This window comes from Megascapheus bottae, chromosome 7 (genome assembly GCF_031878675.1).
Source record: "Megascapheus bottae isolate mThoBot1 chromosome 7, mThoBot2.hap1, whole genome shotgun sequence".
Classification (NCBI taxonomy): Eukaryota; Metazoa; Chordata; class Mammalia; order Rodentia; family Geomyidae; genus Megascapheus; species Megascapheus bottae.
Window position 1 is genome coordinate 27099714 of NC_143515.1, and position 26373 is coordinate 27126086.

Here is a 26373-nt window from a genome sequence, read left to right on the forward strand (position 1 = left end):
CTAAGCCACATGTCCAAAGCAGGAACGCTTCAGAAAAATCTTTCCCTCAAGATTAACAGAACAGAATCAAACTACTTTAACAGAAAAGGTAATTTTTCCTCACATTTTTCATACCTGCAGTTTAAAAAAAATCTAGGAAATCAATGATGTCTGGTTTTCTATTTTTAATGAATTATCTATGGATTTAATTTTAATGAATTATCTATGGCATATGGGTTAACTGCAGATTTGATTTCATGAGGCTCAAAAGACGCCTGGGGTTCTATATTTCTAACAAGAGCTGAGGATACTGGGCCTCAGCCTTGACTTTTGAGTCTAAAGTTCCTAAAGTACATGATCTCATTTAATTATCCCTGATATCTGTGAAGATAGTCACATTTGAAATCATTTCTATAGCATCACATCAGTTACAATGATAATGATCTGATTTTGGTGACATACTTTAATCCCAGCACTGGAGAAACTGAGGCAGGAAAATGGCCAGAGTGAGCATCCTGACAACATCTCAACTGGACATTTTTTCCCCTCAGAACTGCCATTGGGATTCAGAGCCCTTTGCTTGCAAGGCAAACCTCTCAAGGTGCGTTACATCCCTGGAACATGTTGCTTTGTGTCTTTCTTGTTGTTTTTGCACAGGGTTTCCATTTTGTGTTGGGAGAGTCAGGGATATTCCTTCTCCTATCTTTGCCTCTTTCAAAACAGGTATTACAGATTCACACCATCATGATCTATTTGTTGGTTCAGGTGAGGTGTCACTAACACTTTTGGCTGGTTCCTAACCATTACCCTCCTGATGTCTTACCTCCCAAGTGTTGGGACTGCAGGCATGTGCCACCATAACTGCCAACTCAAATGAGCTATTTTTATTCATTACCTCCAATGAACTTCTCAGTTGTAAAATATTTTAGATAATAAATTATCATCATATTCTTATAGAGTTGAGCAAAAGTGTAAGATTGGTAAACAGATGATAGAGTTGAGAACAAGAGGCATCTGGCGGATCACTTGATGTGAAGGAAGCTCAAGTCAATTAAGCAGTCCTCAAGGTGAGAATAATATTAAGGCTAGATAGAGAAGAAAACAACACTTCAGCCGAACACACCATGATGAGACCATAAACAAGTACAGAAAACCCGGGAAGAGGATCCAAGATAGCAGGATGCTTGTATTTCATTGGCTTACTTCATGAATCAAGTATGGAGGGTATTCTCTTATTTTTGCCCATGTCAATGCTTTGTTTTCAAAGGAACATACAGTTCCACTCACAGAATAGCCTTCCCTTTGTGTTTCTCTTAAGTGGATCTTCTGAGAGAAGTCTCAGCCCTACACTTTAGGCTTTACCTGCATCCATGGAGGATGCTCTATAAAATGCCAGTGATTTGGTGTATACCCACAAGAACAGAGTTAAATTAATTCTGTCCTTTGAAAACTGTGACTTCAACCCTCCACTAATTTCTCTGTTTCCTTTTAAAGAAAATCCATGGTTCACTGCTACAGCAAATTAAAGACAAAAAGCATAAAGATCAAGGTCCAGGCTGGTACTAATGACAACAGAACATTAAAATCACCACTTGAGTTTTTCTTCAAGGTACGTGGGCTGCAAAAACTAAAGCAAAGTCACTCTTCAGAAATACACATTCATTTCAGATTTCTGCACTCGGTTCTCTTCATTCACAGCTTTTTCTGGACATCCTGGTGTTGATCTTTAGTTAAGATGAGACAGGAATAGTAATGACAAACCAAAATACATTAACTGTATGTGCTGCCTCCTATGCCTGCCCCACACCAGGACATGGAGTGCCAAGAAAATGCAAGAAGTTTACTGTATGAAATTGAGAAGTGCTCCTTCTTCTTCTAAGCTCCATTCTTAGATTCCGCAACTAACCAAGGTGTGTATAAGGTTTGGTGAAAGGAGATCTCCATGAGGTTCGGGTTCTGTCTGAGTAGGAGGTGTGGCTGCCACAGATGCAGGAGTGACCTCAGAGCCACTGTCCCCAGGTGTGCAAGTTACCTAGATTACAGGAGCTGGATGGGGATTTCTAGGGATGGCAAATGGAAGGGGCCATATTTCTCAGGGGATCTAACCCTTGCTCATGAGCCTTTCTCTTCTGCCTGCCCTTTGCTTCAGATTGCTTCACCTTTCTGTCTCTCCCTAGATTATCCTCCCATTCACTGAAAGTACATATTCCAGACTTTTATCTTATCTAACAGAAGATTGGAGGAAGCCTGGCCTCAGTGCTCAATCCCATGATGAGCATGATGGTGTGAGGTAGTATCCTTGATGCTCAGCTTCTACAATTACTGTTTTAGCATCTCAGTCAGATGGGCTCAAGTTCTATCCCCATACAAGCATGAAACACATCAAAGGGTGTTCTCATCAACTATCCAATGCTGAAGGAAAAGATATCTGCTAATAGAAAACTGTAGTTCACTCAAGAGGAAAGAGTGATCAAACACACACACACACACACACACACACACACACACACACTATAAATCTGAATTAAACATATCACAAGATAGGTTAAGACGTATGCAAAAATGAGGAAAGGAAATGGACTTTAGGTAAGTTCTTCTCTTTCTGAGTTTTATTTTTTTTCCTTTTTAGTATGGTGGATGCTTAGAAGCATGAAATTAGAAGTCGTGAAAAACAGTCATATCAACTTGCTGCAGTGACTCAAAAGTTGTCGTTTCTCGACTCAACTTTGCTGAAACACTTGATTCATGTTGTTCTTATTTAACCTAATTTGCATTGATTTAATCAGTGCTGGTATGCTTTAAATACATAATAAATTGGGATTCTGCAACTTAGATGACTTAGAATAGCTAAATTTCAATAAAGCTCATTTCAATCTGTTAATGTATACAGTTCTGCCAAGGGGTTTAAAACTGCAGAAAAGATGTAACTTGCCACATTAGAGGTGAGAAAGGTTTAAAGATACCATACACATGAAATTATTTGCAGGATATTAACATGAAAAATGATACGTGCACGCACACACATACACACACATCTTAATTACAGCTTATAAGCATCTTTTGTTTTGAGTAACATACTTAAAAGAAAACTCACATATAAACGCAGTGAATTTAATTTTATTCTCTTTCTTTCTTGCCAACACTCAACTCTTTTCTGCCTCGCTGTACCAGCTCTACAAATCAAGTGACATCCAAAGTGGGACCTCTTCTTGCCCATTTGGCAGCCTCTGTCACCGCCTTGCCAAGCTGCATGTATTAGGAAGATTTTCTTCCTAGCAGCCATAGGGATTGGGTGGCTTGTATTCTCAGTATTTGCTGAGTGGCTGGCCACTGTTTACCCCAGCCTGTGCCTGCCCAACTCCCCTTCTCCACCCCTTTATACTTTATAGCTCAATCAGCTCTCTGGCTGTCAGGATTGTTTTTGGCAAGATGTAAGACCACTTGATAGAGAAATTGTTTGTCTGCTGTTAAAGTGTTCTGCGGCACCTTAGAAGTGCCAGAACAAAACCTGCAGTTGCCCAATCCAGAGTTAAGTAGGAGACAAGAGGAAAAGTAGGTAACCCTGAAGAATGGCAAAAGAAAACCCTACTTTGGAGATGGACAACAAAAACCCATCCTTGCCAGTAGTCAGCTTTATGACCTTGGATAATTAATTCCCCAAAGATCTCTCAGCCTGTTTGGTCATGTGCAAAACAAAGGGCTGTGATTTTCTACTGTCTCATCTAACTTCTGAGAGAGCAGGACATTCAGATTTGTGTTCTTTTCAGTTAAGTGTTGCATCTCAGAGAGGAAAAACCAGAACAGGGCTCAGATGCATACAAAATGGAATGGATCACGTGCCTGTTCATATGACTTTTCCTGAAAAGTGACACCATTCCTTGGTCTCTCTCTAGCTTGGATGTTAGGAGCAGCTCAGTTACTGGACTATCCATTCCCAGCTCTGGCAGTCCACCCTCATTCTTATCCAAGGAAATATCACCAAAGATAGAGCTCACTTACTTTGAATTCTTTAGAGGCAGAAATGGTGGGAATTGAAGTTAGAGGTAAAATAGTTGCTTCTTATCACTTTTTTCCCCCTGCTCACTTCTGGCAGGCTCACTCAGCTATCTTTGAGGGTTTTTTTGTTTTGTTTTGTTTTGTTTTTTTTTAAACATGATCAACAGGTATCTGATCAAGGCAATGCAGATCCATTCTGGGCTACCCCCCTTGGAACCATTGGTCCTTGTAAGGACTCGGATCTGCAAAGGGTGGCGAGTGGAATTAATCAGCCAGAAGCTTCTCTTCATGCTCAGGAAAAAAAAAAAAAATAGCAGCACGTCTTGGTGCAGTCTTGAAGCTGAATTAGGGCTGAGGAGATGAAGAGATGCTTAGGCATGGTTTCCACGACTTCTTCCTGATACATTTTCTAGTACATTCTTCCGTGATGAGAAGCCCTGCCCGGGGGTGGGGGGAGGAGGAGAAGGTGGGACAGTAATCATTGTGAACAGCAAACTTCACTGATAGGCCTCCCTGGGTCTCAGGGAAGGAAGGAAGGACCGGATCTTCCTCAACGGCTTAACCCCCAAGACACCTATGTGGGCTAGTGGAGCCCCAGCAGCGTCTCAGGCAAGTCTCTCTAAGCACCGACACAGACAGCACCCGGACCGGGCTGGGTGGATCTAGAAAGCGTCTCTTCCCTCCCCCACCCCCCATCTACCATTCCCAAAGGGGGGTGTCTCACGGCAGAACTTCACCACCAGTCAGAAAGGAGGAGGGAGGGAGATGTATCATTAGCCAAGCCCCGAATCCTCTTTTCCAGGGTCTCCTCTCAAGTTGCTCTTGCAATGCAGAACAAACGTTGATTTCTCTACAGATTCCTATATTTCTCTTCCACGCAGACAGCTTGAAGGGGAGGGAGTTGAGGGGAGTCGCATACCCTCCCCCCTTAAAAGAAAGGGGGAAGGGTAAATCATAAGATTATTTCAGCTTACCACTTGAAATCTGTTCTTAATTGAGGATGCTCTCCCCTCCACCCCGCCCCTTCCTCCTTCCCCGAACCCTCTCCTTCCCCCTCCACTCCCACCTCGGGTGTTTTTATTTTTAAATTAAAAAAAATATACATATGGATACAAAAGCCGAAAGTGTTTTCTATGTCATCAAAGAACATATATTGAGCGGTTCGGTTAAAAAAAAAAATGTTGGTTTTTGCTGCCCACCCCCTTTCCAATCTGCCCATGTCTGAGATGCTGCTGCTGCTGCTGGCGGGGGGGTGGGGGGGTGGAAGACGCGGCTTCGTGAGCCGCTTACGACACTCAGTGAGCAGTCGGGGCCGGTGCAGGCTCGCGCCCCGCCGCACACGGAGGACGACTGCCGGGCGGAGGGAAGGAGGGAAGGAGCGGGGCGCCGCGAGCTCCCCACGCCCGCACCCCGCAAACATATATATGCATATATATGTGCATCTCTAAAATAAAGCAGAGCATGAAGCAGCCAGCTCTCCGCATCCGCCTGGGGCGCGAATGGCAGGCGGTCTCCCCGGAGTCAAAGGTGGCGCCGCCGACCACTGGCTTTTTCCAATGACGGACCTTCACCAGACTGTCAAATCCTGGGGACTCGTGCGCCCCGAGTTGTTGTTGTTGGATTTTTTGTTGTTGTTTGGAGTATTGTTATTGTTTTTTTTTTTTTTTACCCCTTTTCTTCTTGTTCTTGTTCTTGTTCTTTCTTTCTTTCTCCCACCCCACCACGTCACAGTCCGAACTGCAGAGGAAAAGCACGGAGGAGGAGGCGGCGAGGCTGAAGCAGCTCCCGGAGGCGGCGGCGGCGGTCGGCGGCGGCGGTGGTGGTGGTGATGGTGGCGGCGGTGGCACGTAGTTGGGGGAAACTTACGGGTCCCTAGAAGTCGCCTCCCCACCTCGCCCCGCCGCCCCGGCCAGCCCGGAGCCCGGCTGCAAAGTGAGACATTGTGCGGGTTGCCAGCTCCGCCGGCCGCGGACCCGGGCCTGCCGCGGGAGGACAAGAGGGGTCTTCTCTCGCCCTGCATATAATTAGCCTGCACACAAAGGGAGCAGCTGAATGGAGGTTGTCACTCTCTGGAAAAGGGTGGGTAAGACACTTTTTAATTAAATTCTTTCCCGAAGATCTCTCTCTCTCTCTCTCTCTCTCTCTCTCTCTCTCTCTCTCTCTCTCTCTCTCTCTCTCTCTCTCTCTCTCTCTCTCTCTCTCTCTCTGTCTCTCTCTCTCTCTCTCCCCCTCTCTCCCCCCCTTCCTCCTCCCTTCCCTTTGCTGCAGTATCTAACATGGACAAAATCACCCTCTCTTTAATATTCCCATGCCTGTGAACTTTCTAGCCTGTCCAGCTCTCTGCATGCTCAGAGGTGAACGTGTGTATGTGTGTTTTGTTTTGTTTCTTTCTTTCTAAATTTGTTTCTTCTTATTTATTTATTTAATTGTAGGGAGGGAAGGGGGGGCATCTCTGGATTTCTCTATATTTATTTGATTTTTTTTTTTTTGGCCCTTTTTCTCCCCCTCTCCTCCCCCGCTCCTTCTACCTCCCCCTCCCCTCTTCCCCCTCCTTCCCTCCTTCTCCCCCTCCCCTCCACCCCTTTCCCTATCTCCATCCCTCGGAATAAAAATATGATGTTAGATTTCTGACCGAGCGCTTTCAATGGACATTCTCCGATCTCTGTGGCAAGATTGTCGCTAATGGATTTCCTGCTTGTCGGTCTCTGTCTATACTGGCTGCTGAGGAGGCCCTCGGGGGTGGTCTTGTGTCTGCTGGGGGCCTGCTTTCAGATGCTGCCCGCCGCCCCCAGCGGGTGCCCGCAGCTGTGCCGGTGCGAGGGGCGGCTGTTGTACTGCGAGGCGCTCAACCTCACCGAGGCGCCCCACAACCTGTCCGGCTGGCTGGGCTTGTCCCTGCGCTCCAACGGCCTGTCGGAGCTGCGCGCCGGCCAGTTCACGGGGTTAATGCAGCTCACGTGGCTCTATCTGGATCACAATCACATCTGCTCGGTGCAAGGGGACGCCTTTCAGAAACTGCGCCGAGTTAAGGAACTCACGCTGAGTTCCAACCAGATCACCCAACTGGCCAACACCACCTTCCGGCCCATGCCCAACCTGCGCAGCGTGGATCTGTCCTACAACAGACTGCAGGCGCTCGCGCCCGACCTCTTCCACGGGCTACGCAAGCTCACCACGCTGCACATGCGATCCAACGCCATCCAGTTCGTGCCCGTGCGCATCTTCCAGGACTGCCGCAGCCTCAAGTTTCTCGACATTGGATACAATCAGCTCAAGAGCCTGGCGCGCAACTCGTTCGCCGGCTTGTTCAAGCTCACCGAGCTGCACCTGGAGCACAACGACTTGGTCAAGGTGAACTTCGCCCACTTTCCACGCCTCATCTCCCTGCACTCGCTCTGTCTGCGGAGGAACAAGGTGACCATCGTGGTCAGCTCCCTCGACTGGGTTTGGAATCTGGAAAAAATGGACCTGTCCGGCAACGAGATCGAGTACATGGAGCCCCATGTGTTCGAGACCGTGCCGCACCTGCAGTCCCTGCAGCTGGACTCCAACCGCCTCACCTACGTCGAGCCTCGGATCCTCAACTCCTGGAAGTCCCTGACGAGCGTCACCCTGGCCGGGAACCTGTGGGACTGCGGGCGCAACGTGTGCGCCCTCGCCTCCTGGCTCAACAACTTCCAGGGGCGCTACGATGGCAACTTGCAGTGCGCCAGCCCCGAGTACGCGCAGGGCGAGGACGTCCTGGACGCCGTGTACGCTTTCCACCTGTGCGAGGATGGGGCCGAACCCACCAGCGGCCACCTGCTGTCGTCAGCTGTCACCAACCGCAGTGACCTGGGAGGCCCTGACGGCTCGGCCACCACGCTCCTGGACGGCGGGGAGGGGCAGCGCGAGGGCACCCCGGGCCCCGCCGCCACCGTGGCTCTCCCCGGCGGGGAGCACCACGCGGAGAATGCCGTGCAGATCCACAAAGTGGTCACGGGTACCATGGCCCTTATCTTCTCCTTCCTCATCGTGGTCCTGGTGCTCTACGTGTCCTGGAAGTGTTTCCCGGCCAGCCTCAGGCAGCTTAGACAGTGCTTTGTCACGCAGCGCAGGAAGCAGAAGCAGAAACAAACCATGCATCAGATGGCTGCCATGTCGGCCCAGGAATACTACGTTGATTACAAACCGAACCACATTGAGGGAGCCCTGGTGATCATCAACGAGTATGGCTCGTGTACCTGCCACCAGCAGCCCGCGAGAGAATGCGAGGTGTGATTGTCGCCAGTGTCTCCCCACCCCATGCACTACTACCAAATATGCCTGGGCGAGCCGGGCGGGCCGGCGGGCACCGGGCTGGAATCTCCTTGTCTGTGCTCTGATTTGCTCCTTGACTGAAACTGTAAGGGGAATCTCTCCCAGAGACTTGACATTTTAGCTTTATGTGTCTTAAAAGAAAAAAAAGATGAAATAAAACACAACAAAACCCCCACCCCACAACCTTCAGGACAGTCTATCTTAAATTTCATATGACAACTCCTTTCTCTCTTTGAAGATCTGTCCATATTCAGGAATCTGAGAGTGTAAAAAAAAAGGTACCAATCATTGATTTTTTTTGTTTTGTAAACTAAAACGTTTAAAATAAAATAGCATTTACAGTTTGTACAGACTGGTGTAACCTTAAATGAGCTGTTACCTTGTTATGAGTCAAGCAACAGTTTAAGATTTCCTTGGGGGTATGGAGGTGGGGGGGGAGGGGTTTGCCCAGTGGGGAAGGGGAGAGAATCAAGGAATCATGGAGCAAAGCCCATCAGGTTGAATTTGTGATGTTAAGAAGAGCAAGGAAAGATGATCAGCATAAGGATTCAGGTTCATTTATCCCACTGGAGTAAGGACTGGGGGGTGGGGGGGAGAAAGCAAGACCTTTTATATTCATCTGGGGAGTGGGTAAATGCTACCTAGCCATGTTCAAGCTGGAGATCTACTGGCTGAGGATGGGGCACTAGGGTCCAAGACTTTTAAGGCAGAGATGATTTTGAATGTCTTTTAAAAGACAGTGCCAGACAGTTTACCCTATGAACAAGAAACATTTTTTTTTGTTTGCAATGAATGTTACCATCTTTCACATCAATTCAAAAATTTCACCCCAAAATGCCACTTGTTCCTAATTCTTCCATTCTTTTGATTCATGAGCAGCAGTAGCATTTGTGTCCTGTTTCATCTCTTCCAATGTTAAAGATTCTCCTCTCCCCCACTCCTCCACCCCCATCCCCAGCTCAGGTTCTCTATGGTTTCACTGGAGAGGAGGCAGGATCTCCATGTGGAGTGCTATAGGCTGTGCCTCTGGAGCTCACTGCTAAGACTGCAGCTAGCTGAAGCTCTATGGGGAAAGAGGAAATCCTGACTTAGGATGAATGCCTGCAGGGGAATGACATGTAGCAAGAGAATATTAGGGCAGATGTGGTACAGCAGGGATGGGGGTGGGGTGGGAAGACCATCTTTTAATTATATTTGCAGATTATTGAAATGGGAATAATTAGTTAACTCAGAAGGGAAAAGCTACTCTTCTCAGATGGCCCTTTTATGTAATGCTTGCTTTCCCTGTGCTTTTCGCCCACCCCCCCAACCCCCTTAGGATTACTGACTACCCTTCCTTACCCTCTCATAGGTTTCCAGATCCATCCCTGAGATTTTAGTATTTTATCAAACTAAGTAATATGGAGTTGCAGGTAGTGGCTGTTGATGGAGTCATGGAAGTGCAGAGGGAGGGGTGTGAAGTGCTCATTGGAGGGGTCTTTCACCCGTTAGCATCTTAATCAGATGTATGACTAAAATAAACTGCCATGAATTACAGATGGTGTAAACTGAATCAACATTGCCCATGTCCAAAATTCCCTTCTCATCCTTCTAAATGATTCTAAAAGCTGTTATCTTCCTTTTTACTTCCCCCACCCTTTAAGAGATAAATCCAAACAGGAGGCAGCAGAATGGGGGAACAAACATACCACCTTCTCCCCAAATGCAAATGTCTCCAGCCACCAAGCTAAAAAAGGTAAACTCCCTTTCAGAAATGCACAAAAGCTATCTCCAGAAGGTTTACTTAAGATAAGGATTGGTGATAAAATTTTCTGCTACCTATGGGGAAATGAGTGAACCTAAAAATGTAGCCTGTAAGGGTCTCTTACCTATGAAATATTTTGAAGTAACTTTAACAGGTTAAGGTTTAGGAGACAGCTTCTTATACACACTTAAACACACACACACACACACACACACACGCACACACACACACACACACACACACACACCCAGTTCATGCTTCCTGACTCCGGAAACTTGATCTTGTTCTGTTTTTGTTGTTGTTTGTTTTTGTTTTTTTTTTTGTGGGTTGTGGGGCTTGTACTTGGCCTGGGCACTTGTCCCTGAGCTCTTCAGCTCATGGCTATTGCCCTACCCTTGAGCCAAGCCCCACTTCCCCTTTTCTAGGGGTTAATTGGAGATAAGAGTCTCAGGTCCTATTGTGCCAGGGTTGGCTTTGAACTTTGATGCTCAGATCAGAGCCTCCAGGAGCAGTATCTAGGATTACAGGCGTTAACCACTGCACCTAGCTGATCTTGTTCTATTTTTAATTAAGCCATGACTTTATGACATATACCATATCCTAATGCCCATTGATTGGCTAATGTTCTAGAAGAGAGATGCTTTGTTTGTCAACTTTGAGAAGAGAGTTTGGGGTTTAGTCTAAGCAAGACCTTTTGGAGTTGCATCCTGCATCATTTCTGGAGGGCAGGAGCAGCAGAAACGAAGTGTTCTCAGGGATGTGCCTCACTCATAACCATAATTAAACCCTGTTAAAGATATCTGTTCTGGAAGAAAATGCAACTCTCTTTCTCTCTTTGCTCTCTCCATTCCTTTCTCTCTCCTTTCCTCTCATTCCTTTCTTTCTGTTGCCAAAATGTGGTCATTGAAGGAAAGCTCACTTAACTCAGCTTTCTTATCACGAGAAGGGCTACCAGAATCCAGAGCCCAGTGCTGCTCTGGCTTGGAGCATTAATGGAACATGTTGGTATGCTCATAGGGAAAGCTTCCAGAAGCAAAGCATTTCTGGTAACAGCATTACAGGCTCCCCACTTCCCAAGAGATAAAGACACTGGAAACTGTAGTTTAATTCCCTAAGGCACTTTTTCTTGGCATTCCTTTTTCCCTCTAATGTGGGCATGAAGAAAAACAGTGATTATGATTTATTTCTTAATTTTTATCCTCATCCCACCCTAAGATTAAACATCATGCATTTTGAGATTTTAAATCCACATAAATCTAATAAAAGACCATTCTGAGGAGAAACCCCTAATCAGGGACTTTAAGAGCAAATGATGGCCCTAGAAAGTTCAGGATGTGTGTGTGTGTGTGTGTGTGTGTGTGTGTGTGTGTGTGTGTGTGTGTGTGTGTGCATTGTGTGTCTTCATGGAGAAGCAAATAATTTTGTACAGCAACAAGAATTTAGCTCACAGTATTTTATGATCCTGGGCTTTTAGCTTTGAAGATGGGCAGAGGAAAGAGTAGAGGAGAATGGTGGTTTTAACTAAGGTTTTATGACACTTGCAATCTTTTCTTTCTCAGATTAATTAATCTTTAAGCTTCAAGAAACTTGCTTTGACCCCTCAAATTAAGTTAGGAGCATTTAAAAGGGACTCACACATTTTAAAGGTGCAGCACCTTTTTTTTTTTTTTTTGGTTGTTCTTCCTACAGAGGGTGCTAATCTCATTATCCTGTGCTGGCTGGAGAGAATTTAAGGCTGCAGCAATTCCCATCTCATCCTCACCACTGTGATGTATTAACCCTTTCTGTGCACGTCCTTCCCAGCCAAGTGAAGTTCAGTCAGGGTATTGAGGCTTTGTGAATATTTGTATAGAAAATAAAAGTATTTTAATGACAAATGTTATTCCCATAACATGTCTGAGCTCTGGTAGATTTTGAATTTGTGCAGAAGAGTAGATTAGACTGCATGCAGGGGAAAGGCAATCACTGATGCTGCTGTACTTGGGAATCACCTGCCCCAGCACATATTGCATGATTTAAAGATCATAAAGTTGCCATCTTGAAGAAAAGGTTATTCAAATAAAAGGACACAGTTACCTGTATTTATTTTAAATGTCATTTGGTTTGACTTAGTACCAAGACGATATTTATGAGTATGTGTCAGTAATTCCAGGGGCAAACACCACTTGTTATTCCTCCCAAGACTCCAAACTGACTGCACAGTTCTCAGGTGAGATTCAGGACTCACCTATGTGTGTCTGATTCCTATTTATCAACTTGTTAGTGAGTTTGATGCCTGTCCTCTCTGGCATAGCATAGTAACACTGGGTACCGGAGGATCTAATAGGAAACTCACAGAGGACCCAGAATTTCTGTCAGTTTTGGAGAAGTGGTATCCTAACATTTCAGGGCAGTCAAAATCAGCATCAATTAGATATTTGGTGATATGATTTGATTTGTGTTTGCCATTGGCGGAATGTCAAATAACACGGTTTTAGCAAGACTATGGTTGTGAGACAGGCTTAGGGTTATGCACACTATAGCTATGTGTCTGTTTCCACTCACATACACTTACATAAACACACATATATACATATATACATATGCATTCTAAGCATTTACATACCTACACATATAGCTATATATAAAAACATACATATTCATAGATCTAGGAACATAGATAACAACACATATATAGCCTTATATAAACATCCTCTCTCTCTCTCTCTCTCTCTCTCTCTCTCTCTCTCTCTCTCTCACACACACACACACACGCACGCACGCACGCACACACGCACGCGCACACACACACACACACACACACACACAAAACCATATTGCATAACTACCTTCTAGCACTCTTTGCCTTCCTTATTCTGTGATCAGTATTTACCTCATGAAATGAATGGATGGAATCAGCCATGACATAAAGGACTAATATGGTTGATGGTATTTCAGGCATTACTTCTGGACTGGTTCAGAGCTGATGGTCCTCTCAGATGGTCCTCTCAGATGTAGAGTAAAATCACGCAATCTAGTAGTTAGAACGAGCAAAACCTATGATTTCATCTTCAGAGTATTTTGCACCTCTGGCATAAGAAACATTTTTTTTCATTAAAAAATGCTCTAGTCTGATTTTTTTTTTCAGTCTGAAAGTCAGTAAACAGAATGCTTATTTCTGACTGGGACCTATCCCCTGACCTTTGATGTTACGTTGAAAACCAAGGACCCAGCTAGTGTATACTTCAGGCCCAGACAATAATGTAAAAGAGATGGAGAGATAGCACTTACTAAGTGGCTTCTTGGAATGGGTGTCTTTACCTAGATCTGAGTATGTGAGTGAGGCAGCAACAACCTTAGCATGAAGTATCTGTGGCTTACAGAAGGTAAGTCCTCTGGAGAGAGTCAGTGAGCTAGTGATCGAGAGCTCTGTTTCTTTTTACCCTAAGTGGCTGCTCCCTACACCTCCACACTCCACAACAATAACAAAACCCCTAGACAGGGCCCAGAGTATTTGCTCAATGTATTCTTTCTGATAACCATGGAGGCAATGCCACTGCTCAAACCCAGGAGTTTTGACCATGGCTTTGTTTGCTCCAACTGCTGGTAGAAGGATGCCAAAATCAGCCAATAGAAGAAATATTTCACAGTCTTCTAGTAATTATCTGGTTCAATTTCTTCTCAGAGGATGGTGAACATGGAGAGAGTAAGGCATAAGCCACCATCTGGTACAATCAGGGATTTAGTCATCTTTCTTTCTTGGTGCTCTCATGGACTGTGGATCTATGCCGATGGTTCTAAACCAGGAACAAATTTGCCATCCAGTGAACATGTCTTTAGTAATCCCTGCAGACATTTTTATTTCCATGAAAATGTAGTGACTCAACACTGGCTAAATAGAGGATCCTACTTATTACAAAGGATGGAATAGCTTTGATTTCAGAAAGTTATATGACCCAAACCATTAGTAGTGCTGAGACTGGGAAACTTGGCTCCATGGTGGAATGTAATAGTATGATTAAACAACACATATGTTTGTAAAGAGTGGCCTTTTTAAGTTAGTGTTAATTCACCCAGATCTATTCCTTTCAAGATTTCTCTCTCTCTCTCTCTGGTCAGAGAAGATGAAGTCTAAAATAAAAACCCTTTGGTAATTTGCTAATCAGGGAAAGACCTGCAGTTAGCACATGCTTCTTGATGAACATATGGCCAAACTTAAATTAACTAGGACAAAACTAGTCAGAACCCTCAATTGGCCCACTTTTTCTTTGGCAATATATCATGTAGGAAACAGAGAGAGGGGAGAAAATCTAGTTCATGGTGTGAGGATTTAATTAATAAGACAATGGCAAACCTGATATTTTTTCCAGGAAGTGTTCTGGAATCTGAGCAAACCCAGCCTGTCTATTTGTCCCTTCCGTAATCTCAACCTAGACCAGAATGTCACTGAGGTAAGAATGAGCCACAAGTTCAAAACTGAAAGCATTCATCCATGGGCTTCTCTAGTGGTCTAGTGAGTTGGTTGAAAGATTAACCAAGGAAATGATCTCCTGGGCTTCTATTTTATGATTCTACTCCTCCCAATCATAAGCATTAGAAGAATAGTGGACAGAGGGAGTGGATGTAAATAAATGCATCGAGGCCCAGAAGACCACGTAACTGAGGAAGCAGGACTATGCAGGAACTAGAGAGCCCAGTTGGATGCACCTCAGTTCAGGCTGGTCCTGATCTGCCAGAACAGTTTTGCAGGACAGCCCAAGTGAGTGTCCTGAAGGAAACAGGGACTAGCAGACAGGAACGATGGTCTTTAAACCTGGTGCTAGTACTCACATCCTTGAGAGAGCAGCTGGCTTGTGCATTTCTGTTTTTAAGGAGGATTCATTCAAATATTTCCTTAAAATACTTCCAGTTCCAAACTTTTATCATTTTCTCACCAATACAACACAAAACAAAAGTAGCTTCCAAGCAATGTCTAACCAATTGTGTTTCCAATCTAACTAGAAAGATAAAATCTCTCTGTATCCTTATTTCCTAACATCATGATTCCTCAGACCTCCTATATATGTGTGAGAGCAGGTAGATTATATATATATATAGTCACTAGGGGAACAACGACTTCACGGAGTTGCCCTGAGATGTTGCAAAACAAATGGAAAACCTCAAACATGTGTGTGTGTGTGTGTGTGTGTGTGTGTGTGTGTGTGTGTGTAGATAGAGTATTCAAAATGGTGAGATGAAGAAAGAAAGACATGAGGTATAGGGATATGAGGTATGTCTTTCCCCCTGGAAAGTGAAATAGTTGAGGAATATTATTGGGATAGAGAACAGGGGAAAATGTACAGTAAGATATTTGTTATGGATGCTTGCAATACTGTACTGAAAATGGTTACAGTACACTTAGGAGTTGAGAGCGCTTCAGTATAAAGAGAGGGAGGGAGAGCAAGAGAGAGGAGAGAAAAAAGGTGAGGTGAGGGAAAGAGCAATGAGAAGAAAAAGAGTGGGAGGGAGAGAGGAAAAGAGGAAGGTAGAAAGTGGGAGAGAGAAAGAAGAAAATGTGGTGCTGGGAATCAGGTAAAGGGCTTCAAGTATAATAACTCAGCACTTTACCATTGATCTATCTCCCCAAGGCCCCAAAGAAAGAGTTTTCAGATTTGTGCTTTATAAGGATCAAGTAATCATCAATGGCTAGAATACAGTGACTCCTCAGACCTTTTAGCGATTTCTCTTTTCTGATCTACAAGGTTGGCTATCTCTTCCTCACAGTTCAGTCAAGGAGAAACACTGAGATAGCATGCCATGATTGGAACATATATTGCTCAGCCATCACTCAGAGTCAACCTTAGGTAGGCTGGATGAGGACCTCTCCACTGCTTCCATTCCTGACTCCCCCTGGTGGCAAGGATAGGTAAAAGATGCCTGCAGGTTAAGCACAGTTATCCACTGATCCTCAGTTTCCTATGGTTTACAAAGTATTGTTTGCAATGATTATTTTATTTTCACAATAATCTTTGGAGGCACACACAAAGTTTCCCTGTTTTTTTATGACTAGAAGAATTAGATATGGAGATGCCATATAGCTTGTCCAGAGTTCTGGCTCTTTTTGGATCTCCCACATGGAATTGTTTCTTCTAAATTCAGTATTTTTTCTCATTTACCACTTCCTTATCCTTTTTCACATTGATAACACATATCTGATAATCTTTCCTTTGTCACAGAAGCCTCCAGAATGTTCAGAGGACATGTAAAATTATGTCAATACTTTCTGCATATCCCTAGCATCAGAATGTTCTTTTCCACTCAATTTGCTGCCTTCAATGGCTTTTGGCACGGGCTCTTCCAAGAATGTGAAGATTAAATCCTAGGAGGATACTGGTCAATCAGTGGTAATAAATCTACCCAGATTCTCCCCCCCCCCCATCCCCAGTGTAAATCTGGGGTAAAATGACCTAAAGGATTCATGATAATCTAGAATTTCATTCACGAAAACTAGTGAATGGCACATATGTGGGCAGGAGATGTTTCTTTGCCCATAAAATGAAACAACACAGGCAAGTGCTCACATACTAGATCATATTTGCCAACTGTTTAGGGGGCTAGACATGGAGCCAGGATAAATATCACATCTTCCTCCCTAAACCAACGCTTCTTTAGTAACCACATGTTTTTAGGTCTTTTAACATTTTTCAGTTAAGAATTCTCAATATTGCAAACTATAGGTGGCAGAAACTGGGCATCAGAAATATGGAGGCAGCCTTGAACAAAAGGGAGAAGGCTCAGCAGCCTTTGGAAGCGGGATTAGTCTGTCACAGAAAGGTCTGGAAAAGCCAAGTTACACACAATTAATGGAACAATATAACAATCTGTCTTCAGCTGGCCAGGCAGTCCTGTCATTTGTCCCTCAGCTGCAGAACAACTTTGTACTCTGTGATTTTGTGTCACTGTCTCTGCTCCATACTGATTGCATTTTCAGTGAAATCTATATTTCCCTGCAACTGATTCTGTTTAAAAGAATATTTCAAGAATAATGGCTTTTCTTGGAATTCAGCCTCAGTCTTTTTAGATTATTTCTGAGTCTCTTATATTGATCCTTCTTGCACACTTTTAATATCATAAGGGTACAAAAAGACAAGAACAACTAGTGCACAGAAGAGACCCCGTATTGTAACTAAAATGCACTGGAGATAACAGATCACTTCGACTTTTAAAGTTCTAATTATATTGCTCAATTCATTCATAGTTGCATACCATTTCTTTTCCAGGGATTAAGCACCTATTTGTTGAGTGAACAATAGAACCATTTAACTTGTAAATGATTGCACCTGTGGAGGTGAGGCACCATGCCAGGGGGCTGTGCTCTACCAGCCTCTCAGGGAATGTGCAGAACTTGCCTTTATCTCTTCCTGATTTATTAATGAAATTTAATTCCTGCACCCTTTATTATATTTTATATATATTAATCAAACTGGGAATTGGAAAGGTCCGAAGATGTTTGTCCGAAGTCATATACTATAGTAGGATTTGTCAAGAGACACACAGAACTTGGGTTCAAGTTCTCCCTGAGTGATTTGACAAGTTTCCTAACCATTCTAACTGGAAATAGAGCCATGTGAATTAAATCAAATATTTACTGGGATTTAAACGAGCTATTCTTTGTAAAGTATTTAGAACAGTAACTGGCACATGTTAGGAGCTTAATAAGTACCTTTTAAATATAAAAGAAAATATGGTCACAAAGCAAGGGAGGAGACTGAGTCAAGATGTAATCAGGACAGTTGTTTGCCAAAGACATAGCTTTCCTGCTTCCTTTAGATACTTAGATAAAAATCACAAAATCTGGGTTCTTGAAATAATTGAGGCAATGGAGTATACATATGAATATGCATATACATTGAGTTCCCACTTGGGTTTGATACCACTTTCCTCTTTTCACATAGTCTGAAGACCTGAAAAGCATGAAGGGGCATTGTTCATATAGATCTTAGGCAAGCCAGCCACTCACTAGGAGATAGGTAGAAAATTTCTGAAGGTAGAAAGCTGCTGAACAGCTTGCAATTGTTAACCAAATCAAAATTCCAATTTAACACTAGCTGCATCAAATCCTCCTGTCTCCTAGGACACTAAGTATACATTTTGAGCAGTAACAGATCCACTGATGTTTATTTACAAAGCTTTAGACCATGGTTTGCTGTGATTCATGCAGAGGTAATGAAGGAAGAAGTATTCGAGTGAGGTGGATTCTCTCTTGCTTGAAAAGAGATGGTGTAACAGAAGGTAGAATTTGTGTTCCAGCTCTGTCAATGTGTTTCTGGACCTTGGACTAGTCCATTCTCACAAGCAGACTTTTCTGACTTCAACCTAAAGTTGGTGAATTCTTGATTTTTCTTTTTTTTCTTTTAGTCATGGGGCTTGGACTCTGGGCCTGGGCACTGTTCTTGAGCTATTCAGCTCAAGGCTACCTACCACCTTACCCCTTGAGCCACAGCACCACTTCTGGTTTTCTAGAGGTTAACTGGAGTCTCATGGTCTTTAGTTTCCAGGCAGGCTTTGAACCGATAATCTCAGATCTCAGCCTCCTGAGTAGCTAGAATTAAAGATGTGAACCACTACGCCCAGCTCAATTCTTGATTTTCTTCTATTTTTTTCTGATTTGATAGGGTGTAGAGGTTTAGAGAGCAGGGAAAGGAAAGCTAATGTGGGACACATTCATCTTTGTGGTTCTGTGTTGACAGGCAAAGCAGTGAATTCCTTCTCCCAAAGGCAAGCTCCAGTGTCCTTACAGACCCATTCCACCTCATGATTCAAAACTTGGTTGAGAGGTAACATTCTCTTTGCATTTAGAAATAGAAATCTTATTCTTCCAATTGGTTCATAGAATGACTAAAGCATGCTCTGCCTGAGGTGTAGGTAATAATGATATTGATTATATTTTGACAAAAGTGAAACCTGAGGTAATTCTAAACTGCCAGAAGACACTGTAGTTGTGAGAGAGGGAAGCTACATTTCAAGTTGGTGTTTTATCCATTTCTTTGCTGGATTTTTCTGTTGTTATTTTATCTTACTCTTCTCAATCCAATCAGGCAATCCTTCCCATGTCCTTCTGTTTTCTTTTTTGTTTGCTTGAATTTAATTCACAGTTATGAGCTATACATGCATTCTCAATGGAAGCAATATTGCACTGAAGAGAGGAGAGAAATTCTTCAGAGGGTAAAAAATCTGACTTGTTTTTATGTATAAAGCACACATATGGTACATGAGCAGATATAAAATATATATGTGTGTATTAAAATTTCAGGGTGGAGAGAGATTAAGAAATTTAAACAGCTGTTTTAGAAAGGCAAGAATAAAAGAAAAGGAGACAGGAGACACTAAGCTAGCCAGTGATTGACATGGATAAAATAAGAGCAAGAAACAAAAGCATCATGATAGTTCATCAACTGAGGCTCTGAGGAAATAAAAGTTGGTCCAGGTACTGGGACAGTGAAATGCAGCATTCAGAGATGATTGGGGCAGCCAGGAAGGACAGTCACATAGGATCCTTGATTTTATCATTACCTCCAGCACTCCCCACATCTCAGGCTGTTTTCAGCTAGAAGCCTTATGATATATTAAAGAAAAAAAAGGAAAAAATATTACAGTCTAAAGAATTAAAAGATAGAACCTGGTCCTGTTTCTACCACTTACTGGCTTAGAAAAATCACCACCTTTCTCGACCCCAATTCCCTTGCCTATAAAAATTCAGAAAATAATCCCTGCTCAGCCTATGTCACAAGAATCTGTTAAGAATCAGGTGAGATAATGTGAGTGACAGGATCATAACAGCTTAGAGGTCTGGTGGGAAGATTACAGTCAGTGGAAGAAGCTCTTAGGGTGGTGATGATTTGAGCTGTGTGGTGGCAACCTACACACAATTCCAAAGGCCACGTGCCCCAAGCTTTCCTTAAATTCTGGCTGTTTGTCATTGTTGGGACAAAGTCCCTTGTGACTCCTTTGTTGAGTACACATCTAGTAGGGATGGCCACAGGATGAAAAGGAGAAGGCTGTTTACAGTTGAATAAAAGGCCCTCATTTCACTTGACTTCCCTACTATGCAGTCTGACCCCACTGTGCCAAATTCTCCATAGGAAGTAGTTACTTCAGCTCAGGGTTGCTCTATGGTCTCACCTCTTAAATGGGTGTACCTGTGGCTGCCTTGCAGGCCTTCAAGAAGATTATTAGAGATCACGTGCATGGACTCTGCCAATATGATAACCAATAGAAAATGCCCAAACAAAGCTAATTCCACATGTGTCCCTTCCCCTAAAGTAGTCATATACTGTGTTTAGAAAAGTAAGGAAAAAAAAATGGCATGAGGAACAATTGTTTCTAGAAGTAGAAACTAAGTGGAGGACTGAAGCGATTAACTTAAAGAGGACAGTAGATGTTGCTTAAAATATATCTGTATAGAAGGAAGAATCGGAAGAGACTAGTAGTAGATACCATCACAGGGAATAATTAGCAGAGAGGTAAGATCAAACGGAGAGGACCTCTCTCTGCTGTTTGGGTCAGCTGCTTAGCTAAGGAAGAAATGACTAAAATACCTTCAAATAAGACCTGCTACACATAGAAGATGCACTGAAACTTTCCTTGGGTTGCAGCTTTACTCTACTAATAATTTTTAATTTAATGGTGCTTCTCAGCTCTGCTAATAGATTCCACATTCCCTTCTCTCTCTCTAGACATATCTCTCCTGCTTGATCTCCTGAGAGCTTAGATACTTCTGGAAGAGGGTGGGAAATCTATCTTGGCTCAATGATAGGTACTTACTGCATTCTATCATTGCCATCAAAAGAACACGCGTTGCGTTCTGGACTTTCAAACACATCTCCCTTTGGTCCTGTGTCTATCAGTCTATGAGGTAGCATTCTTGGATTCCTGCAGCCAATCAGCTCTGAATTCCAGCAAAATCTAGCCACACAAACATTAACAAACAGCCCGTTGAGTTCTACCTCCAGAGCCACCAGCCCAACAGAAGGGGAATTAAAACAAAGTATGTGAAAGAGAAAGAATCTGTTTTGTTGGTTTACTCTTTTTAAGCTTTGGGGAAGAGAGAAGGGAGACAGGATGGAGAGTAGAGGGAGAGAAGGGGGAGGGAGAGGGAGAGGGAGGGGGAGGAGGATGGGGAGAGAGAGAGAGAGAGAGAGAGAGAGAGAGAGAGAGAGAGAGAGAGTCGTCTTGTTAGCTGCTGCCTTGCCAAGCTTCCTCCCCTCCCTTCTCCTTTCCTTGCTTGTCCAAGCACTCCACCGTCTGTGCAGACTGCATAACAGCAATTTCTGGAAACAGGCAGAGAAGAATCTGGGCCAGTCCAGAGGGAGTGGAATCCTGATATCTGTGTGGTAGAGTTTTAGATATTTGATATTTCACCTTAATTCTTTTAACTACTGCCAACTCTTTGAAGCACATCTGTTACCAACAGCTTCTGTTTGTAAAAATGAGACTGAAGGTATCCTCTCCAGAGACATTTCTGAATCTTCTCTGTAGTTTGACACTTCCACTAACAGCTTGGCTCACAAAAGTACGACTGTGGTAAATATTAAAGAATGTTAATAAAAATGAGATAAAACACCTAGGGAACTTTCTTCTCCCCCCAAAATTTCTTCTTTGCTCACAACTAAAGTTTATCTCGACAGAAAATTTACTTGGGAAATTCACATCTTTTCCCAAAGAAATTTTCCAATAGCAAATATAAATTTGTAGCAATCACTAAGAGGTTTTTAATCCCTGTGCCAAGGAGGCCAAAAATGACTTTTCATTTCCAACATAAACAGGCAGGCAGGGGGAGAAACTTTGAGAATCAAGATTGAACCTTGAGATGGTTATTAAGTCATTAATTAGGAAAATAATTGCCTGGGCCCATGTATCTGTGCTCTCAAGTAGGATGAAATACAAAGTAAATGTACCTTGCACTGATATTTGATCTGGTTAGCATAGATTTTATTTAAACCCATCAGGGGGTGAGTTAAGCACATAACGTAAGATGAAATATGCTCATTTCTCTTTGTCCTTGGGGTTTAGGGCACTAAAGAATGAAAAAAGAAAAATCACTGGGCTTTGGAATACAATAGGACTTAGATCTGAAACTTAGCTCCTCAATACACCAGCTGAAGAAAGCGACTCAAGCCTTCATTAGTCTCAAAGTATTTTAGCATTTCTCCTTGGATGTTGATGACAGAATCAGTAACACCTTTTATAAATGCATTTATAAATTATTAGCATCATCAATATCAATATTACTTTCTCCTCTTCCTCCTCACAAATATAGCTATTACAATGAAATATGTACTGATTACACAATGAACCTCTTTAAAATCATATTTGTACTAGCATGTTATTTAGTTCATGGATGTCTGCTTGTGCTTAGCATTAGAAGAAAAAGAGTTCAGAAAATGGTTTCCTAAGGGTACCTGAGGGGAAGGAATCATCTCACAGGGAAAGGAGAGGAAGGAAATACTTGAAGGAGGTTGCTGATTCCACTAGGGAAAAATCATATACTATATACATGATATTATTTTTATCTGTGTAAAGTTCAGTGCGAACACAGAATGGTTATAGGAGGTTACCGCTATATCTAAATGAATCCATAGGTACCTAAATTCTTTCTGACACCTATTCAAATTTGCATGATGACACAACATCCAGCTCAAGTCCAAGTAATATCTATGAAGCATTTCCCAATGCTTCTTAGCTCATTGTGCTCCTTCCCCTCACCAACAGAAAGTGTTAGCGAGTCAGTTTCCTTCATATTCAGGTTAACCACTCTGAACAGCATAAAGGCATCTCTTCTTATTGTCCATATTATTAATTTACTCATAGGTCATGAATGCATTGTGTGTGTGTGTGTGTGTGTGTGTGTGTGTGTGTGTGTGTGTGTGTGTAGTCATATTATGCACTATTTATGGTCATGGAACAACTCACCTTCATCAATTCAGTTACCTCAGGGCACCATAGGTGAAGAAAACAGACAAGTGCTTAAAGGTTTCCAGATCGATACCATGGCTACAAGGGTCATATATACGATAAAAACCATAGGCAGTAACAAACCTATGCTCTATTTCAGGCATAACAAAGTCTTCCAAGACATCGCAGGAAAAGATTTTCCTAATTCACGCAGTAGGGAGAACGCTGAAAGAGGTTTGACAAAGAATGTGGGCCACACACTGGATCATATCAGGAGGGATTTGATAGGCAGAATGGGGAAAAAAAGTGAACAGTGTTTTACAAGGGAATAACCCACAATATGCAATAACATGGCAGGTGAGCAAATGTGAAGTAACAGCCAAGTTCATGTTCATCTGTTCAGCAGCATGTGATGATTTCATTTTCATATAAGGTGATATTTCACCAGCAGGACAATAGAATGGAATTCTATCACCTTTCAATAAGAAGTGGATCATCCTTGCTGCAACAGGATGAGTTAGTGAGAAAACACCAATCACTCATACCCTCTTCCTGTACAAAGCATGAAAAGGAGACCAGAATCCAGTTGAATTTCCTAAGGTCTCCAAGGGAAGTGTATCAACTCACTGGAAAAAACGGGGAAAGATGTATTTGAAGGTTTTTACTGGAGCGTCTACAGCAACAAACCAGAACATATGAAATGGGAAGAAAGATGCGGTTGCCACATCTGAGACTGGAGTAAAAATGTCATTACTACCAGCAAGGAATTAGGAGATAGAAGATATGAAGTGTTCATAAAGAGATAGAATCACAGTTACAAATAAGCCATTCTAAGAAAAGATTAGCACCAAAGTGTGACATAAACCAATTGTTCTGCTGCTTTTGGGGGCTCACGCAGGTACAGATAAAGAACAGGCAAGTGGGTGGCCCACTGAAATCAGAGAACTTTTCCTGAGAAAATCTGGACCAATATTGTATCTCCACTGCACCATCAAGAACAACTGATATAGTAAGAAATTCCTAATAGTTATTCACCATCAATTTTGAAATAAAAATTAACCCTTATTCTGATTTATATTTTGTACCTATTTCAGTGACATACTATACATACAGACAACAAGCCTACATATATAACAGTGAAGAAAATAATTCTTTTAAACTATTTACTGACTTAAATCGGTGGCTAAAAATCTTGCTCTTGAGAGCTCTGCCAATAAAAGTAGCTTGTATTTTTCACTGCTTCTTAACAAACCCATTTGCCAGATGCACATTCCTATCACTCTATCATTCTCAGATTCATAAAGAGTTATTTGGAGGATCTCATTGATTTGATTACCATAAACCAGAAGCTCTTCATTTTGTTTTCGTCAGTCCTAAGGCTTGAACTCAAGGCCTAGGCATTATCCCTAAGCTCTTTTGTGGATGGCTAGTACTCTACCAGTTTGAACCACAGCTTTACTTCTGGTTTTCTGGTGGTTACTGAAGATAAGAATGCCTTGGAGTTTCCTGCTGGGTTATCTATGAACCAAACCCTCAGATCTCAGTCACCTGAGTAGCAAGAATAACATATGCGCCCCCAGCACTCAAGAAACTGCACTTTTTATGAGGTCTAGTGAATTCTCCCCCAGAAGCAAACAGAGACTGAGCAGATTTTGTATTTGAATCTCTGATGAGCCATCATCCTTGTCTGGGCTTCTTACAATTCATTATTTTAAAAAAACAACAACTAAAAACAATAACAACAACAACAACAACAACAAAACAGATCCTGAATGAGCACTCTAGGATGTGTTCAAATATTAAATAATTTATAGTCATTCTGAAAAGTCCCCAATCCCTTCAGATCACTGGAGCCAAGAGGAAGCATTTCAGCAAATAGCCAATAGTATTTTATGGCTCTCCTGAGAAAGCAGGGAGTAGGGATGATTGTTTCCCTAAAGCATTTCAAAAAGAAACACCTCAAGAGGGAAAAAGCAACTCACAAGGAAATAAATACTACTATATTTTTGTCTCTCAGAAACATCTAAGAGTCCTTCACTAATCAAAATGTGCTCTTATTTAATGAAGTTAAATATATAAAAGGAGGAGAGTTCAGCATGTGACTACACAGTGCCCAAGGCTACAATGTCCTCATATACTACGCGGAATTGGGCTAGGAGATAGGATCTACAAATAATATTCTTAAATCATGAGTAGTACATAGGTTTTCAGTGCACTGATTAGTTTGCATAGATTCACTTAGGTGTTGACTTCCTCAGGATTGTAATGTACAAAAGAACAGAAGGTAGCCAGTTCATCCCCAATTGTGCCCTTGACATACCTGGGGACATCCAACATTTGATAACCTCCCCAACACCTGAAGCATGGATGGCATTAATAATACTAATTCAGTATTTGTTTTGTATTTTGTAAGTACAAATTCTTGCAGTCAAACATAGGATCCCACTGGACTAAGTCAGCAAAGGAAGAAAGGATAGAAAAGGAAGTAAATATGATTTTAAGTTATACACGGAACGGCCCTTGACCTTACCACCTAATCAGACTGGTGCCATTTACCTTGTAGAGGAACAAAGGTGGGTAGGCATTGTTGAACTGATGAGGCAACCAAAGCTCACAGAAAGTAAGTCAATGCAAAAGATGCCATTCTTCTTAGTCTAAGACTAACAAAAATAGAAGAACCTGTACAAGCAGAAAGAGTAGCCTGAATCTCAACTTAGGATAAAGAAGTCTTCTATTTTCACTAAGCAGATCTCCCAGAGTCTAGACCATGATGTAGAACTTCCAATACATTGACCATTTTATCCCACCTGGGCAAGGGAGCATCTAAATCTCTCCTCATAATAGAATGTGAGACACTATGACAAGGTACTTGCTCATAGAAATAACCACCATCAACACATTTAAAAAATCATTATTCAGTTCTGTCCACTGATGGATATCATGAGAGTTAGAAGCAGAAAACTAAAAAGCCAGGACAAAAAAATAGGTAAGTTTCCAAAAGGGGGAAAAAAGCACTTTGTATAACTGTACAATATCAGTTGGAAGATAGCTTCAAAGTTACCCAATATGATGCTCTCCTTAAATAGAGGAAAAGTCATCATGGTTTTATCTATAACTCCTTGGATAAAAAGAATTTCAACACTCATCACTGCATCAGGGTTAATGCTTATCTTGGAGACAGCACTCAGTATCTGTGCAGCACAGAGGGACAGATGGAAAACAGGGCTCTCTTAAGTATATTTGCTCTCACCCTTCATTGCAACACCAAAATGCTGTATGGAGCTGAGAGCCCCCCTCTGATTACGTGGCTCAGATGGACAAGCTACCAAAGCTATTTGTTTCTGACGTCCCCCATTAGCTTGGGTATGACTTAATATTTATCTCCTGCCTTTCTTCTTATTCCCACCCCTCACATCTCTGTCTCTGTTTCTGTCTCTCTCTAG

The 26373-nt window shown here is 42.6% G+C and overlaps 2 protein-coding genes across 7 annotated transcripts in view; one reads left to right on the forward strand and one right to left on the reverse strand.

Annotated features, from left to right (window-relative positions):
- The window catches only part of Ctnna2 (catenin alpha 2), a 1042262-nt gene that overhangs the window by 353035 nt on the left and 662854 nt on the right, over window positions 1-26373 (reverse strand). The window lies entirely within an intron of this gene.
- On the forward strand, window positions 5299-8622 carry Lrrtm1 (leucine rich repeat transmembrane neuronal 1). 2 transcript variants are annotated; one of them, XM_090336592.1, is made up of 2 exons: window positions 5299-6058; window positions 6599-8622. In XM_090336592.1, exon 2 carries the CDS (start codon window positions 6658-6660, stop codon window positions 8233-8235), a length of 1578 nt encoding a protein of 525 aa, XP_090192718.1. In that variant the 5' UTR covers window positions 5299-6058; window positions 6599-6657; the 3' UTR covers window positions 8236-8622. The 2 variants fall into 2 exon arrangements, with proteins under 2 accessions (XP_090192718.1, XP_090192716.1); XM_090336590.1 differs by having other exon boundaries at window positions 5299-6054.